We start from the raw sequence: 17,006 nt of genomic DNA, 5'->3' as shown, positions 1-17,006 counted from the left end.
TTTTCAAAACTTTAGTTCATGGAATATTTTTTAGTTTAGTTTTAGTCTGGTTGAACGGAAAGACATCTCCATTCGTATCCACTAATTTCAGAATCTTGACCTAATCAACTTTTTTATCAGTCTTCAAGATGCTTACTATGCTAAGTTAGACCCTATCGACCCGAACTTTAAGACTTGATCTAGAGCCTTGTATTCAGTATATTTGTGGGTCAAAGCGATTAAAGTCAAAATAAGTTTGACGCTTATTAATGCACTCAATAAACACTTCAATAACGAATATTTGATCCCTAATTAGTGGACAACACTGAAAAACTGACTGAAACATGTGAAAGAAGAAATGTAACGAGAAGAATGAAGTATGAAAAGGCCCATATCTGGATAATGTTCCAGATTCTTTCATTAATAACGATTGATTTATCTTCTATAAACGTTCATCAATGGATTTGGAATAGGCCTATAACCATCACGATAAAAATACACAATCATATTATAAAATTAAAAATTAATGAGCTCTGTAGTTCAGATGTGATGATCTTAGGTCATTTTCAGAATGTAGGGATTGACATCAACTTCGCCTCCTCCAGTTCTTGTAGATTGGTGATGTTATTATACAATTCAGTCTGCAAGTACACTAAAATAATTATAAACCAAAATCCAGTGACTGTTAAAACATTCTATCAGAAGAGACATATATATGCAATTATAAACAACTTCAGGGATTTCAATGTGCTAACAATGGAGGACATCAATCATCTTGACTTCAAGGTGTAATAAATAAATAATCGAAGGGAAATACAGTGATCAAGTAGTGCACATTCTATTTTCAATATATTTTGAATATCTTTTATTCTCATCCACTTCGTTTTTTTTTGTCTGGAAGTCCTACTTTCCACCTCTCCTCCTCCTCTTCATCTCATTCTCATCTTTTTCCACAATTTTCTTTCCCTACATCCCTATGAAAATACATTCTAGCTTGTAGCCTTTCCATTCTGAATTTCTACCCTCAGCTATCAGGGCGGATCCTATCACATTATACCGAATCGGAGAGATTCTCCAGCAATCGAGTTTTTAGAATCGCTATATGCCCTCCAGCATGCTCTTTCAGCTGTGTTTCTTCTCTTATTCCTACTCCTCCTCCTACTCCTCCTCCTCCTTCTCCTACTCCTCCTCCTACTCCTCCTCCTCCTCTCATTCACGTGTAGCCCCTCCTACTCACACGTCTCTTCACTTCGTTATCAACGTATTCTTTCTGAATCGTCTCCATGCGATATCAGTCTATAATGCCTGGTATTATTTCTTTCCTCTTCCAGCTCTTACATAGCTTATTTTCAGCTCTTCTACTTCTTATATGGTTAGTTTCACTCCAGACTGTCAGCATTGATTGATTGTGAAGTATTAATGCTACATGTAAGGAATGCTGACAGTATGAACTGAATCTCGCTATAATGCAGATCTTTTCCTACTCTCAAAGCCCTTTGGAGTGCTTACACAGTTAACTCAGAGAAATCCTGATGATCCAATACAAAATGGTAGGTAACTTCATGTACTATAACAATGGTATCAATGAAATAGTAGGTGACCTCTTGTGCTATAACAATGCTTTAAACGCCGGATTGCAACAATTGGATCAACTACTTTGTATCACCAACTTGAAATTTTTCTGATCCAGGATTGTGATTGTTCTCGCTCAACTCAACATTGAAGTGCCAATTGGGCTGGATGAAGCGGGAAACAAGCTTTATTTTATTTTTTCGCAACATCAATGGAGAGCACATCAACTCTTTTAGTTGAGAAACACATCATTTTATAAGGGGTGCTGGTGATTGGGATTGGCACTCAGATTCAAAGACTGCGAAATATTCGTAATAGCTAATGGAATAGCCTTTATTCTTTATAGATTAAAATTTTATAATATCATAAAATTTGTTATGGATAAAGACGCCATGATTAATTTTGTAGTTTTCATCATGACACAAAACATTGATTCACCGATGAACTAACAGAATGTCAAATCTTTTCATAAATCGAACGTTTATAGAAATAACTCTATTTTAGTTATGTACAGAAGTGTAGAATAATTACATTAATGATTCTTCTAATCAAATTGTGATTGATTTGTGACAGGTTTTCCTATATAATATTGATTTTTTCGATCAAGGTGTAGAAAAAGAATAATCGTGTTAATCAGATTGTACCTTGCAAGAAAATATAAAATTAGAATGTGGTCGAAACGACTACGACTACGACTTCTATGAATCGATGATTCCGAAAAGAAAACTAATTGAGATGTCAAACGATGTGAGATCTCGAACATAAATTTTTATTAAACAAAATCCACCCAAATCGAAGACGAATATTCCACCTGATAGAAGTCAGCCAATAGTGCTTTATGCTCTGTAAATTAACCAATAAAAAGCTACTTAATGGGGAAATCGTATTATATTCCACCTCATTAGAACTAATCAACTCACTCAATTCATTCCAATTTGATCACAAACTAATCAATTAAAAAACCTTTTTTCTCTAATAGAAGTCAGCTTATACCATTTCTGAGTTTGAAACTCCAACCAATAAAAATGTAACCAATAGGAGAAGGGAGTTCCCTGTTTCCATGAATAAAACGGAAAAAGAACTCACCTCATAAAAAATTGAGTGACACATGACTGTCAACAGTCTGCAGCAATTGTGTGATACATTAATCAATGTGACAAGTGACTCACTTGTCACACAGGCAGTCTACATTATGACGGCTGGAATGTGACACATCATGTCATGGGCCTTTAAAGTGATACAATCGACTCATAACGTCATAACTCCTCCCATGCGATGCATGTGATAGCTAGCCTCCTACACCTTTATATGTAGGCTACTGTACTTTGATTTACTCTCACTCATTTCTATTACCCCTTTTCCTCAGATCTTTATCAATTAGTTTATTTTCTATCATCTCTATTGGTGGTAACGCATATGAGCTTACAGAATGAAGGAGAAAGAGAAGAATTCTAGCCCGCACAAAAATAGTTCATATATCATCAATATAATTATTCTTTCATTATCAATCATCAACATCTATAGTTATCATTTGGAGTGGGTCTTGAGTCAATGCAACACTGGTTCAATAATATTTCAGCGAGAGTTGTTTTATTATTGAGCAGAATTAATGAATCAATGGCTGTTCCAACATTAGATTTTTTTTAACTATTCATTTACAATGCAAATGACACTAATGTAATAACATTGGTAGATAAAATAATAAGGTAGACCTTGTTCTATTTTTCTTCGTGATTCAAATAGGTGACAAAGTCCAAGATAAATGAGGTTAGGTTGTAATAAAGTAGTAATGTGTAATTTATTCCATTTCGTGTGGATCAACATAATTATGCTGATTTGAGATGCAATATCAACCCTTCAAAAAGATAATACTTGTACTAATAACACAGAATCCGCTGAATTGGACCGTTCATATAACTTATATAAATACTCAGTAGCCTCTCACTACAATACTCTCAAATATTACACCAGAGTAGCAAACATTGGTCCATAGTTTCGAGTTGTGAATATGAAAGTTACAATCCAAGCCGAATAAACGAAGACTCAACTCCCTAATATTCTCCATACAATCAATAAATTTATACCTTCCTTCCATACTTTTTTATTTATTTAGAGTCTTTGAATGCAATGAACAGTTTTTACAGTGACCGAGTTGTCTAACAAACCTATTTCCAAACTGGAAATACCGATTTTCCACAGTGCGATTTTAATTAGGATTTTCTTTTAACTATTATTATAACTATTTTCCAAGACTTTTCTTTTTAAATGAAGGAGCCAAAATTACTAAACGGAAATAAGGCTCCTGATTGAATGAGGGGCATTATATTAAATTGTTCGATTGTTCAATTCCCACATATCGGTATCAAAGTACTTGGTATCACTGAAAAATAATATTCTTTCCATGAGCTTTAAGGCTGTGCAAAGGCTAAAAATAAACTTTCTACTGGTGATATTATTCAATGTTTTTCGATTTGTATACCATCAAAAAATCACCATCAAAAAAATATACCATCAAAATTAAAAAGTTTTCTCAAGAAAACATTTTTTTCTATCATTACTTTTTGAGATATGAGCGCCTAAAGTTAAAATTTTTGTGCCAGAACATTTCAAGTTCGGTGGAAAATAAAACCATTAGATTCTAAGGATGGATTTTTCATGGTATTGTTGATCTAATAAAATTTTCTGAAAATATCAATTTTTGGGAAAGTTATTCAATTTATATAAAATATAAATTGAATAACTTTCTCAAAAATTGATATTTTCAGAAAATTTTTGTTTATTAGATCAACTAAATATTATATAAAATATAAATTGAATAACTTTCTCATATAAATTATTAGAATAAAATTATCTTTATATAAAATATAAATTGAATAACTTTCTCAAAAATTGATATTTTCAGAAAATTTTTGTTTATTAGATCAACTATACCATGAAGAATCCATCCTTAAAATCTCATGGTTTTATCTTTCACCGAGCTTGAAATGTTCTAGCCCAAAAATTTAAACTTTAGACGCTCATATCTCAAAAATTAATGATAGAAAAAAATTTTCACCTGAAAAAACTTTTTTAATTTTGTTTGCTTGATAGTATACAAATAGAAAAACTTTGAAAAATACCACCAGTAGAAAGTTTATTTTTAGCCTTTGCACAGCCTTAAGGGCTATTCCTCACTATAGTGAATACTGAGATTGACTTTGAACTGTCTACATTCCTTATAAATGTACTATAAGCTTCCCATCCAATCGATAGTGACAGTTTAAATTTAATCTTGCTACATCGAGATCGATTCTAATAATATGAAACCGTTTACAACAGGCGTTAATGTGTGGATACATGTATGCGGGCTCACATGTATCTTCCACACATACAGTGATGTAGCCCCACATGTGCCTCGAAATTTACTGCAAGTATATTAGTTCTAATCGAATGTCATTTCCAATAATATTGTTGCTCGGATGGCAGCTCCCTCCTTTCACTTAAAACTGTCAGTATTGCTTAAATGGGAAGCGTTGATGTTATTTATTGAAAATGCTGATTGAATCTCATCAACGTCCAGCTCAATTATTCCAGCAAATGTGAGTTGGGCCCATGATAACGATAAATCACTTGAGACTGTCAGCATTGATCGAATGTAAAGCATTGATGTTATCCATAAGGAATGCTGACAGTATAAAGTGAATCTCACTGTAACTGATTTTTCAAGCAAGGCGAGTCTATTTTGAGATTGGGGCCAATGTACCCTTCAAAAATCACCATACACACAAAGAGGTGTTGATATTTTTCATGAGATGAAAAGATTTTTCTTGGAAAAGTTCAAGGGCCTTGATTATGATATCAATAATTTATTCAATAGCCTTTGTCAATTTCTATTCACTGGAAAAGTGTTAAGGTTGTTAATGAATTCTAACAAGAATGGTTAGTTTTTCTGGGAAAAGTTGAAGGATATAATATCCTCTGTAGATTTCCATACCCTGAAAAATGTTTTAGGCTTTTCATAGTTATTCATGAGATTGATTATTATTACTTGTTGTCTTCTAAAAACTAGAGGGCAATATTCAATGACGATCTACATAATCTGGTGAAATATTAATAAGCGGTTGATAAATTTTCGTGGAATGGAATCTGAAAATTGATATTCCTTTTGAGAAACATCCAATAGCTATATCCTGTTATTAATTCGTGTACTATACACTCAATATTAGACCTTCACACCTCCCATTATTATCAAATTCATCACATCAGCTTGAAAATTAACAAGAATTTTGATAGCTCTCCATGGATTTCCATTTTAAGCTTTGGAAATCTGAGGGTATTATCCTATCTTCATCAACAGATAAATATGTTACTGGATTTGCATGACAGAATTATTTTTCCAATTGAAGTTTCTGAGCTCAACAATCTTCTGTTGATCTTGATGAAATGGAACATTATTCAAGCTTTTGATACATTTTCATAGAATGGAATGAATATTTTCTCGGAAATGTTTAAAAGCAATTCGTTAAGCTCCGTTCATTAGATAATTTATTTCGACTGTTCGTATGAGAGAGAAAAAAATATTTTTCCGGGGAAAAATTCATTAAAGAATTCTAGTTCAATTAATCTCGTAGAGCTTGATAATTGAAAGTCTCTCCTTGATTGAAATGGTATAAAGCTGTTACAAATTCTGAGCATGGAGCATAGGACCATGTTAACATGCTATAGTGAGATCCACACTGAAATGTCAGCATGCATTTCTATTAAATATAATTGATGCCACCTAATGAACTTTGCTGAAATTAAACAGCAAATCTCACATTTACATAAATACTGTAGAGGTGAAGTTGTAGGTAAATCAACATTGAAACATGGTTCTGTGACTGAAATTTGTTGGTAGATTTGCTAACTTTAATTTATTCAATTAATATCCATGTTCTAGGTACTCAGGTAATAGGTTCTAGGTGAAAGGTAATAAGGAGCTGCAATACTAAATTTAGCAGCGTTTGAGAAACGTAGTCCAAACTCTTGCCTGAATAAGTTTTCAACGGAGTCTGAAAACGTGGAAAGCGAAAGTAATGATTGATAAAGGAGCGAAGTAGCTGAATGACATCACCTCTCAAATCCCAAGACTAGTGAACAGGCTAGTAAATAGGTATTACAGGCTACTTCCTTGATCACATCCCTCTTCCACATCAAATTTGCTATCAAACTCCTATTAGTAGATAGGCCTACGTACGGTGAAATTAAAGATTCATTGAGAAATCTCGTAGGTAAGGGCAGATATATTGAATTTTTACTGTATATCAAATGTGAAATATATCTTATTTCAGAATCATTGTGGAAAAATACTGATCGTGACCTCTGTCGACTTTTTTTGTAACATGTATACTACCTTTATTGAATAATATCAGGTATATCAATAAACCTGTATCAGTTACCGTCTATAGGAAGAGGACCGAGACAACGTTTTTCTCCTATCTTTCTCCACAGCCATTATTACGTAAATAACTCACTATAGAATAGGCCTACAGGTGAAATACAAATTTTGTATTTTAGGTACATTTGTTTTGAGGTAGCTGATTTTCATCAGCTGAGTATAATGATAGCGGACTATTCAGTTTGAAATCAGGTTGAAGATGTTTCAAGGTTATGTGATATTTGGAAATTATTATTCCATTTGTGTAATGTTTACAACCTCAATCGCCAATTTTGAAGCAATCACAGTCTTTTTACTGATCGTCTAACTTCCAAAACGTTGCTAATTTATCTTACCAGTGAGTTCTGAGTTGGATAAAAGTGACTATCTTCTCATATTCAAGTGATAATCTTTAATCAGTCATTTTATTCCAGTCAATTCTGAAACTTCATCATTTTCCAGCTCATTGATTATCCCAAAACTTGTGTTGCACCACTAATCAAAAAATGTTGCATTCTTTTGTATTTTCAACTGATATCTGGAAGTGATTCATCAAACCACTAATTATTATAATATTTGTGAAGTGTGTAACCTATAGAATTTCCACTATAGAAGTTTCAACAGTGGTTATAATGTTTTCTATCATTTTGAACTCTAATATTACTAGAAAAGTATTCAACACTCGGATTTTACTCTAAATTGGTTGCCATTCCTTATTCAAATTTTGTGTTAACATTTTTCAAACAAAAATACCAATGTCTGATTGTATTCTGATCTACAACAATTTCTTTGCTGTTGGTATCAACTTTTTGTAGGCGTGGCTATTTTCATCACTACCGGCTGAATCAAACGCTATTTGAAATATCCGACGATATTTTTCCTCAATTTCTCATTTTAAAATATTAATTGAGTAAAATAATGACGTTGTCTTTCAAGAGAGTGACGCTCCAATTGCTCAAGCGCAAACTCCTTCTACATGAGACTTATCCAAGATGTTTTGAAAATATTATTTCTCGAGGTATAGCATCCATATCAACCCTATCAGAAACCCATCAGATGCTCCACAAAACCTGCCGAGATTTCGCCGACAACGAACTCAAACCCAACGCAGCCAAATTTGACACGGACCAGTCCTACCCAAAAGAGCAAATCAAAAGATGGGTGCACTGGGTCTGATGGCAGTGGAAGTCCCCGTGAATCTAGGAGGCACAGGGTTGGACAATCTGGCTTACGCCATTGCAACTGAAGAGATATCCAGAGGCTGTGCCTCCGCCGGTGTTATAATGAGTGTGAACAACTCACTATATACGGGCCCCATTTTGAAATTTGGTTCACAAAAACAGAAAGAAGAGTATGTGATCCCTTTCACGACGGGTGAGAGAGTAGGGTGTTTTGCGTTGAGTGAGCCGGGGAATGGAAGTGACGCTGGCGCTGCTAGTACTGTAGCGGAGAAAACGGGAAACAACAGTTACAAACTCAACGGAACCAAATCGTGGGTTACCAACGGTTACGAATCGGAAGCTGCTGTTATTTTCGCAACCACGGATAAAACTAAGAAACACAAAGGCATCAGTGCGTTCATCGTACCTAAACCTAAACCTGGTTTAGCGCTGGGTAAAAAGGAGGATAAACTGGGGATCAGAGGATCGTCCACTTGTAACCTGGTTTTAGAAGATTGTGAAGTTCCCGAGGAAAATATACTGGGAGAACCCGGTTTTGGGTTCAAGATCGCTATGATGACTCTTGATTCGGGAAGGATAGGCATAGCTGCTCAAGCACTTGGGATAGCTCAAGCTGCCCTTGACTGTGCAATGGATTACGCAGGGAAACGAACCGCCTTCGGAGGACCAATCACAAAGCTGCAAGCTATCCAGATGAAAATTGCAGACATGTCAGTGAAACTGGAAAGTGCAAGACTGTTAACCTGGCGAGCAGCGTATTTGAAAGATTTGAACCAATCCTACACGAAGGAGGCAGCTATGGCTAAACTGTGTGCTTCTGAGACGGCTACATTCAATGCACATCAATGCATTCAGATGCTGGGTGGTATGGGGTATGTCAAAGACATGCCGGCCGAGCGTCACTATCGGGATGCAAGGATTACTGAAATCTATGAAGGCACTTCGGAAATACAGCGGTTGGTGATTGCTGCTAATGTTATAAAACAATATCAATGAATGTAAATTTATTAACTGAAAAATCATGAATGAATGAAATGTAATTCATTGCTAACATTTATTCATTATTGGTGTTTGTAATTATAATTTTTTCAGTTATCTGCATTCTGTATTAATAAGAATCATTGGTGATCGCTGAAAAAGTTAAGAAACAAGATCAATAAACTAAATTCAATGAGCCAACTGCTAATTAGTTCATTTCATATTGTATTCAACAATAAAATTGGACCAATTCCCTATAATTATACTCAATTTATTCATTCTATGTTAATATTTTGATCTAGAATCCCTACGTGAGATCAGAATACAGCATTGTTGTATTCCGTGGTGAAATCCATTTTTCCAAGTGTGGAATCTCTAGTTGGTTACAAGTTGTAATGTCGACAGTGTCAATAAACTTACAGCAATGAGTTTGTAAATAAGTTCGCTTCTAAATTTCGAAGTTACGTCCAAAATCAGCGTTTTCTGTTTTTCCTCAGTTCTACGAGAAGTGATGAATGAGAGACAGAAAAGTTTGGTAACTGGTATATTGGTTGTACTGAGAGCGCTTGCAAATAACTGGGAACGCCAAAGATGATCAGCGTCTTATGAGTTTTGCAGCTTCTCAGCTCGAGAACCAATCAACAGAAAACGTTTAGATCTGTTACAGAGGTTTAGCTAGAATCTAGAAAGGCTGTATAGAGAGGTCTTCAAGATTCTGCCGAAGGGTTTTCAGGAACGACTGAACTTGACTCGATACACGGGTTTTGTTTGAGTAAAGGTGATGCTAAATTTATTGGAGGGTTTCTTTTCGACAGTTCAATGCATTCATCCAGATTTTTCAAGTACACTAGATTGGAACTTGAGACGCCAATATGAATGTTTAGTGAGCTCTGAACATTATTCGTCTCAAAGAAGTGGACTGAAATACAATAAATCTCATTTCTTAATAACTCCTCAACCTGGGTAATGATTTTCATATACAGGAATTCAGAGCTTCAAAAGTTCGCAGCAATACGACCATAATCGGCGGTTTCCAGAGTTCCTTTGTCTCAGTCAAGTAGAAAGAGCCTGATAGTCTGTATTTGACTATTTGAGAGGAGGAAGCAAGCTCAAATGAAGAGTGCAGGTGAGCGGAGCGAGTCTGCTGTTATCAATTCTGGATGATACTGTCGGTGGTCCAGGGGGCGGAGACCCCTGACTAGACTGATAAGGCAGCCTAAGCGCTAGAATAGTGTATAGCTATACACTATCCTTGGACTAAGCGAGCCTGCCGGCTAATATATAAATTCGTTCAAATTTTCAATTCGTTTATAAGAAGTCGAAGGTTTAAAGTGAATTACATTATAATAATTCATTAGAACTTGGAGATATAATAATCAGAATCCATATCAATATTGATTACAGGAATCAACTAGAGTCTTTCTGACATTCCAGTCTGAGTTATTACCTGTATGTCATCCAACTCAAGCTTGAACGTCTCATTCGAATGAGCTCCATGTCAAATTAGTTTTCATTAATTCGTTCACCATATACAAGTAGTATAAACTTTACATAAGTTGAACTTCGTAGAGTGAACTACTTATATTGGTATTTCACAAATGAGGTACCATATATCACAAGAAGTTGCAATAAATCTCCCCATAATTCAAAGCGAGTTCTGATCTAGCAAGCTGCTCTGTGTGATTTGGGATGACTGAACGATATATTATGTAACTTGATGCCTTTCTGAACTAATTTTGAATTCAGAAGCAGAAACTTGCTGCTGTTTTACTGGTTGTGACAAATCACTCTGCGATAAATTTCTTCAAGAATAAGAAGGAAAAGGAAGAGAGACAGGAACAGGAAAAGGAAAAGGAACAAGAAGAGGGAGGAGAATGAGGAGAGAAATAAAAAGAAGATGAAAGTGTGCTGAGAACATAATTATGGAAGATGGAGAAAAATAAGAACAAGAAAAAGAAAAAGAAGAATATGTGCAAGAGGAAAGTTGTGAGTGTAATTGAAAGATAATGAAGTGGAAAGAAGTGGATTTTGGATGTGGAGAGAGGGAAAGAGAACGGATAAAGAACAGAAGGAGAAGAGGCAGGAATATATAAAAAAGGGAGAAAGAGTGGGAAACTAAATGGAATAAATAGAGGGAGTGTGGTTTGATAGAAATGGAATAGGACGGGAGGGGAAAACATTTTTGGAAAATGATGACAGAATAGCCAAAAAGAGAATCAAGGAATAGAAATCAAATAGGAAGCAGAACATAGGGAAAGAGAGGAATACAACTGATAGGAATTAAAGACGTCAAAGATACCTATCATAGAATAAACAATCGAGTATAGAAGTTTCCTCTGTTCCTACATTCAAAATATAGAAAAAGTAAACAAGAACAAGGGGAGAGAGGAATATAAATTGAATTGTAATGTAGTTGGTACTTCAAAATTTCTGCTAAAAAATATTAGATCCATACCTAATATAAGGAGGAATGAATGCAGATCGGGGCAAATACCAATTCACATACATGCGCTATTCACCCTACTTTTGAATTAGTTGAACTTCACTTCAAAAACTGTTTGATTTATGAGCTCCGGCTAGCAACAAAATCAAGACTTTTATCGGATTAGAAACTTCGGTTCAACGTCACATTCAGGTTCTCCTCTTCTTTCTACTTCTCTCCCTCATCCTAATTCTTCCACTCTGAATCCTACTCCTTCTTCTTTTCTTCTTCCTCCTCCTCCTTCACCACCTCCTTTTTCCTCCACCTCCTCTTCTTAATTCTAATACTTTGTATCTACCTTTATTCAACACCCACCCCCAGTGTCAGAGTACCTACTATTCGAAGCAAAACTTTATGAAATACTTGCTAGTTTATGTCAACGTTCACACTGCAATAACTTTTCGAACCACCCTAATTGGGCTTAGCCGCCTCTACTAACATGTTCTTATAGTCATGGTTATAGTTATAGTTCAGTTGTTATAGTTTAGGTGTTATAGGTCGAATGTTATGGTTATAATTTTATAGTTATAGTAGCACTACAGTTTGCTCATGTTGAACTTTTGAATGCTGCTATAGTGAATGACATGAAAATCTTGGAACTCCCTTCAATGTGATATGAAGATTGTTGTAATAGCTTACGGAGCTTTTTCTTTTGTTGGATTATCTTCTCCTTCATTTTATTATTACTGTTCTTCAAGTCTTCGTTCTTTCCATTATCTTCCATTCATTTCTGATTTGTTTTCTGCCTCTTCCCTTCCAAGTAATGCTTATCCTTCTTGAAACTCCACCTTCAACTTTTCCTACTCATTATCTTTTTTGTCTTTCTCTTCCCTGTACAGTGATTCGTTGGACACATACACTGATTACACTCATATGTCGTGACGTCATCACTGCTAGTTACATTATCTGTCCCGCTCTCTCTCTCTCTCTCTCTCTCTCCTCTCTCTCTCTCTCTCTCTCTCTCTCTCTCTCCAAACAGCTGCATCAAAGAAATTATCTCAAAAACATATGTTTAGGAAAATCATTGTTTTGAACTTCGTTTTCCTGATGCAATGTATAAGCCTACACGTGGCATGTATTATCAATTTTTCAGCTAGAACAGTTTTTTGATGCTGCTAAATAAACGTCTACAGTTTTATCAATGCTGTATCGGCAATATGAAAACGCATGCAGTTAATATGTCTTTAATAAAGTGTTGATATCTACATGATAATTATTCTCTACCATTTTTATTTAATTGAAATTTCAAAATTAATCAAGCCTGATAGAATTATTGACTGACTTTACAGTCAGTCGAAAATTTTAATATTGAAATAAGGGGTATTTTGGCAAGCTGAACAAAAAACTAAGGTCCTATGCATCTTTTTGATATTATTTCTTCAAATGAAAAATGAGTTTTGTAGGTTGTCAAAACTCCCCCTGAAAGAGAACTATTCATTTTATCAATCAATCAATCAATCATTTTATTCAGTAAAATGCTTTACAAAATTGGTCCCGCTAAACCTAAAGATTTTACAGCAGGTGCCTACAAATAATAAAATACATAAATAGAATGAATGCTAACTTAAAAAATAAACTAAGGAAAAATTGTTTCATGAAACTGGGAGTTTAGGAATTTAAAAGGAGTATGGGGTATTAGATGAACTAAGGATGATTAATAGGGTGGTATAGGGTTATGGGAATTGGAAAAAAATGGAAAACTAAAAACCTTCAAATCATAAAACTAAATTACATTTAAAATAAAATAAACTTGATACTCAATAGTAAGTAAACATCAAAAGATATTAATCTTATTCAGAATTAAGGATAATACTAATAAAAATACAATAAGTGATCGGGAGTCTCAAACGTTAATTACCATCCATATAGTATATGAAAATTAAATGATATATTAATATATATTATGAAAAATTAGATAGTCACTCTAAGGCGGCGGTGTTTCACAGATACTAAAATTCATTTTACCAGCAATCTAATAATTTGTAATTATAAAAAAGCAAAAGATTGATGATTTTTCACTATCTTGTACACATTAAAGTGTTGGATTAGTAGAGTCACAAATCAAAATCATTTACAATGATAAGTTGGAAAATATCTTCCTTGGAATAATCTCGTATGATGATAGGGAGCAAATTAAACAGTTTGGAATAGTGTATTTCAATTATCTTTTTCCTTACAAATTATTATATCTAGGAATTGAATACACACTGAATGCTCTAAGATTATATTGAGGTATAGGTGCAAATTGTCGGTATAGTTCTGTTTATCCTATCTTTTAGTAAAATAACAATGATTTCTGCATTGAATAACATCTATCTTGCCAACAAGAATCGAACTCTTTGTGAATTGAGATATGACCTACACTTTAGATTTATATAATTCTATTAATAAATTCATGGAAATTGAAGTACTTTTTTCAGTTCAACATATTCCCAAAGTTTCATGCCGTTATGTCAAGTAGTTTTCAAGTCTACAGGGAACAATCAAACATACAAACACACAAACAGACATTCATTTTTTTATAAATAGATTTCCATTCGGCTCAAACAAAACTCTCTCTAAATGAAGGTAGAATGATAAGGATTCAGTTCTGTTGTTTTAAAATTTTTTCAAATCACTTTCAAAAAGTTCATGTAGTACCTACTATTATGTTTGAGACACTTCTGGCGCTATCATAGTTTCACCACTATTCTGTTCCACAGTCCTACCTCTTGCAGTCGTTAACCATATCTATAATAATTATATAAAGTAAAGAGCTGGCTTAAGCACGTACGGGATAGGAATATTATGTTTGACGCATCATCACGTCTAAACTACTGGACTAATTAACTTGAAATTTTGCTTATGGATTCTTAATTAACCAAGGATGGTTATAGGCCTATTCTCAATTCTTCAAAATTTCATTTTGTCAAGTTTTAAAATATCCTTGCGAAGCACGGGTTCTTGCTAGTCTATATATAAAAATGTTATGTTGGTTTGTGTGTAATGCAAAAACTCCAAAAGTACTGGACCGATTGAGTTGAAATTTTAACATGATATAAAATCCGCATCAAGGATGGTTTTTATCTACTTTTTACAATTTTCAGGGGCGCTACGCTCGCCCGAAAATTTTTAACTTTTTTGTTTATGGATTTTTCCGATTTTTGACTTCACATTCGGGGTCACTCGCGAAAATAAGTCGATTAAAAAAAAAAAATTGACCGGGCTCGCAGGGTGGCCCGGGGGGAGGGGGTGAAACTTTGGCCATTTTTGGCCAGATTTGAGCTGAGCGCTGCTGCAATCAAAGTGCAAAATCTGACCGCTAGATAGCGCGCATGTTTCAAAACGCAGCTTCAACAGGTTCGTGAGATATAGAGTACCGGTAAACTACACTCTTGATTACCGTATGTTTTCCGGTACAATTATTGGATTTCAATTACTTTCGCAATTCAGAACAAAGAAAGCATACCAATGCTTTTTTTTCGATAATAAATTCGTGTTTCAGTGCAAATAATCGTGTTACTTGTGTTAATATTGTAGTAATTTCAATCAGTGAATGGATCGATACCGGTACCGTGCTACAATCAATTGGCGATTCAGTCGATAGTGTGAGTATAATCTTATCGATGTAAATCAATCTTGTAATGAATAATAATTATTGAGGCTTTTATTCTTGCATTTGTGTATTCATAATTTCTCAATTGTCAATGTTTCATAATCCTCCAAACCTTAGTTCATAAGCTGATCGGCTTATCTTATAGTTTCAATATCTTATTTCTATTTCATATTCATGCTATGTTTCCTTCTATCATAAAACAACGGAAATAAAAAAAAATTCTTATCTCTTTTCTACTAACATACCGGCATTTGACAACGGTGTTGTTGATAATACGATCTGGGCTGTGTTGCATGCTAAAATACAAAGTAGGCTAATATTTTAGTAGTCAGCTGGTTATTTGATCATATAAACAAAATGAAGGGATAGATTATAATAATATATTAGTCTATTAAATAATTGATATAAGTTATATCAGTAATATCCTGACTCTCAATTCATCAAAAACTAAATTTCTAGCATTTTCACTGACGGACTCCAAAAAACCTGTACGAAATACAATCAAGTTACATCACTGCAAAATAAATCGCATAGACTGCAATTGTCCATCAGTAGAACGAACAGATAATATAAAATATTTAGGAGTTATAATAGACGACTTACTTTGGTGGGACAAACACATCATACAGCAAACAACAAAACTCAGGAAACTGGTTTACAGTTTCATTCAACTCCGACAGATACTCACACTGGATACGTTAAAAATTGTATATCACGCATTGGTAGAGTCAATAGCAAGATATGGAATCCTGGCATGGGGAGCTACGTATTTCTGCCATATCAATCCTGTTTTTAAAGTCCAGAAACTCATCCTCAGAATAATGGGACAGAAACATCCACTCTACCCTTCAGATTCTCTATATGAAGAGCTCCAACTACTGAGCATCCGACAAATTTACATTCACAAATTACTCACATTCATCAGGAAAAACCGCAGTTCTTTCTCAACATGGACCACACCCACAGCACGCGAAGAAGGAATATTGATCTAGCAGTCCCCAGGATGACAACAACTGCCGCCCAGAGAACAGTCACATACTTAGGACCGAAGATTTACAACAGGCTGCCAATGGACATCAAGGAAATGGTACTGGTTAATATATTTAAGCAAAAACAAAAACTTGGATAATTGAAAATAGAATAATTATAGTGAAGACCTTATTACAAACTAGATATTATGAATATTATTAATTCATTTTTTTATCAATCCTTTTTAAGAGACTATTCTCAATATTTTTTTCTTTTAGAATCTAATTATTTTCCATCAATAATTTTCTATTTTATATATAGGTATTCATTTACTCATTTTAATTTCTTTTTTCTAAAAATTTTGCTTTTTTTCATTTTATTTCTCACATAAACATTATTTTTCCTTTTAGTTTTGTAATTGCACAATAAACCAGATTTAACAGCTCACATAACACAGATGTTCATAATTTATTTAACAAGCATAATATTTGTGGTTTCCCAACACATATTTTATATATAGTGGGGGCCACAGAAAAAAAAATAAACATTCAATCACAATGTGCCACTGCGAAGCGTGGCAGGGTACAGCTAGTATTATACAGGGTGTTTCAGAAGTAGTGTCGAGAATTTTAGGGTATTGTACCTGGATGCTAGGAGACTACAAATGTCATATTTGAAGTGTCCAAAACTCAGCGGTTATCCTTATAGCTGCCATTTTGTTTTTTCACTTAAAATTTTTATCTCAAGAACGAAATGTTGTATTGATCTGAAATTTGGCATGAATATTTATGCTATAAAGACTCAACTATAAAAATAAAAAAAAATTTTTCGTTGAAATTTTTCAAAATGGCGGCC

The 17,006-nt window shown here is 34.2% G+C and overlaps 2 protein-coding genes across 2 annotated transcripts in view; both read left to right on the top strand.

Moving 5' to 3' along the window:
- The window catches only part of LOC111046726, a 122,558-nt gene that overhangs the window by 13,301 nt on the left and 92,251 nt on the right, over nucleotides 1–17,006 (top strand). The gene's annotated exons all lie outside the window — the stretch shown is intronic.
- Nucleotides 7,218–9,310, top strand: LOC111046729 (short-chain specific acyl-CoA dehydrogenase, mitochondrial-like). The gene is given in 2 exon segments (XM_039420947.1): nucleotides 7,218–8,099; nucleotides 8,102–9,310. Coding segments are annotated over 2 exon segments (1,257 nt in total). The 5' UTR covers nucleotides 7,218–7,864; the 3' UTR covers nucleotides 9,124–9,310.

This window comes from Nilaparvata lugens, chromosome 2, assembly GCF_014356525.2.
Source record: "Nilaparvata lugens isolate BPH chromosome 2, ASM1435652v1, whole genome shotgun sequence".
Classification (NCBI taxonomy): Eukaryota; Metazoa; Arthropoda; class Insecta; order Hemiptera; family Delphacidae; genus Nilaparvata; species Nilaparvata lugens.
This window is presented reverse-complemented; position numbering and strand designations above follow the sequence as displayed.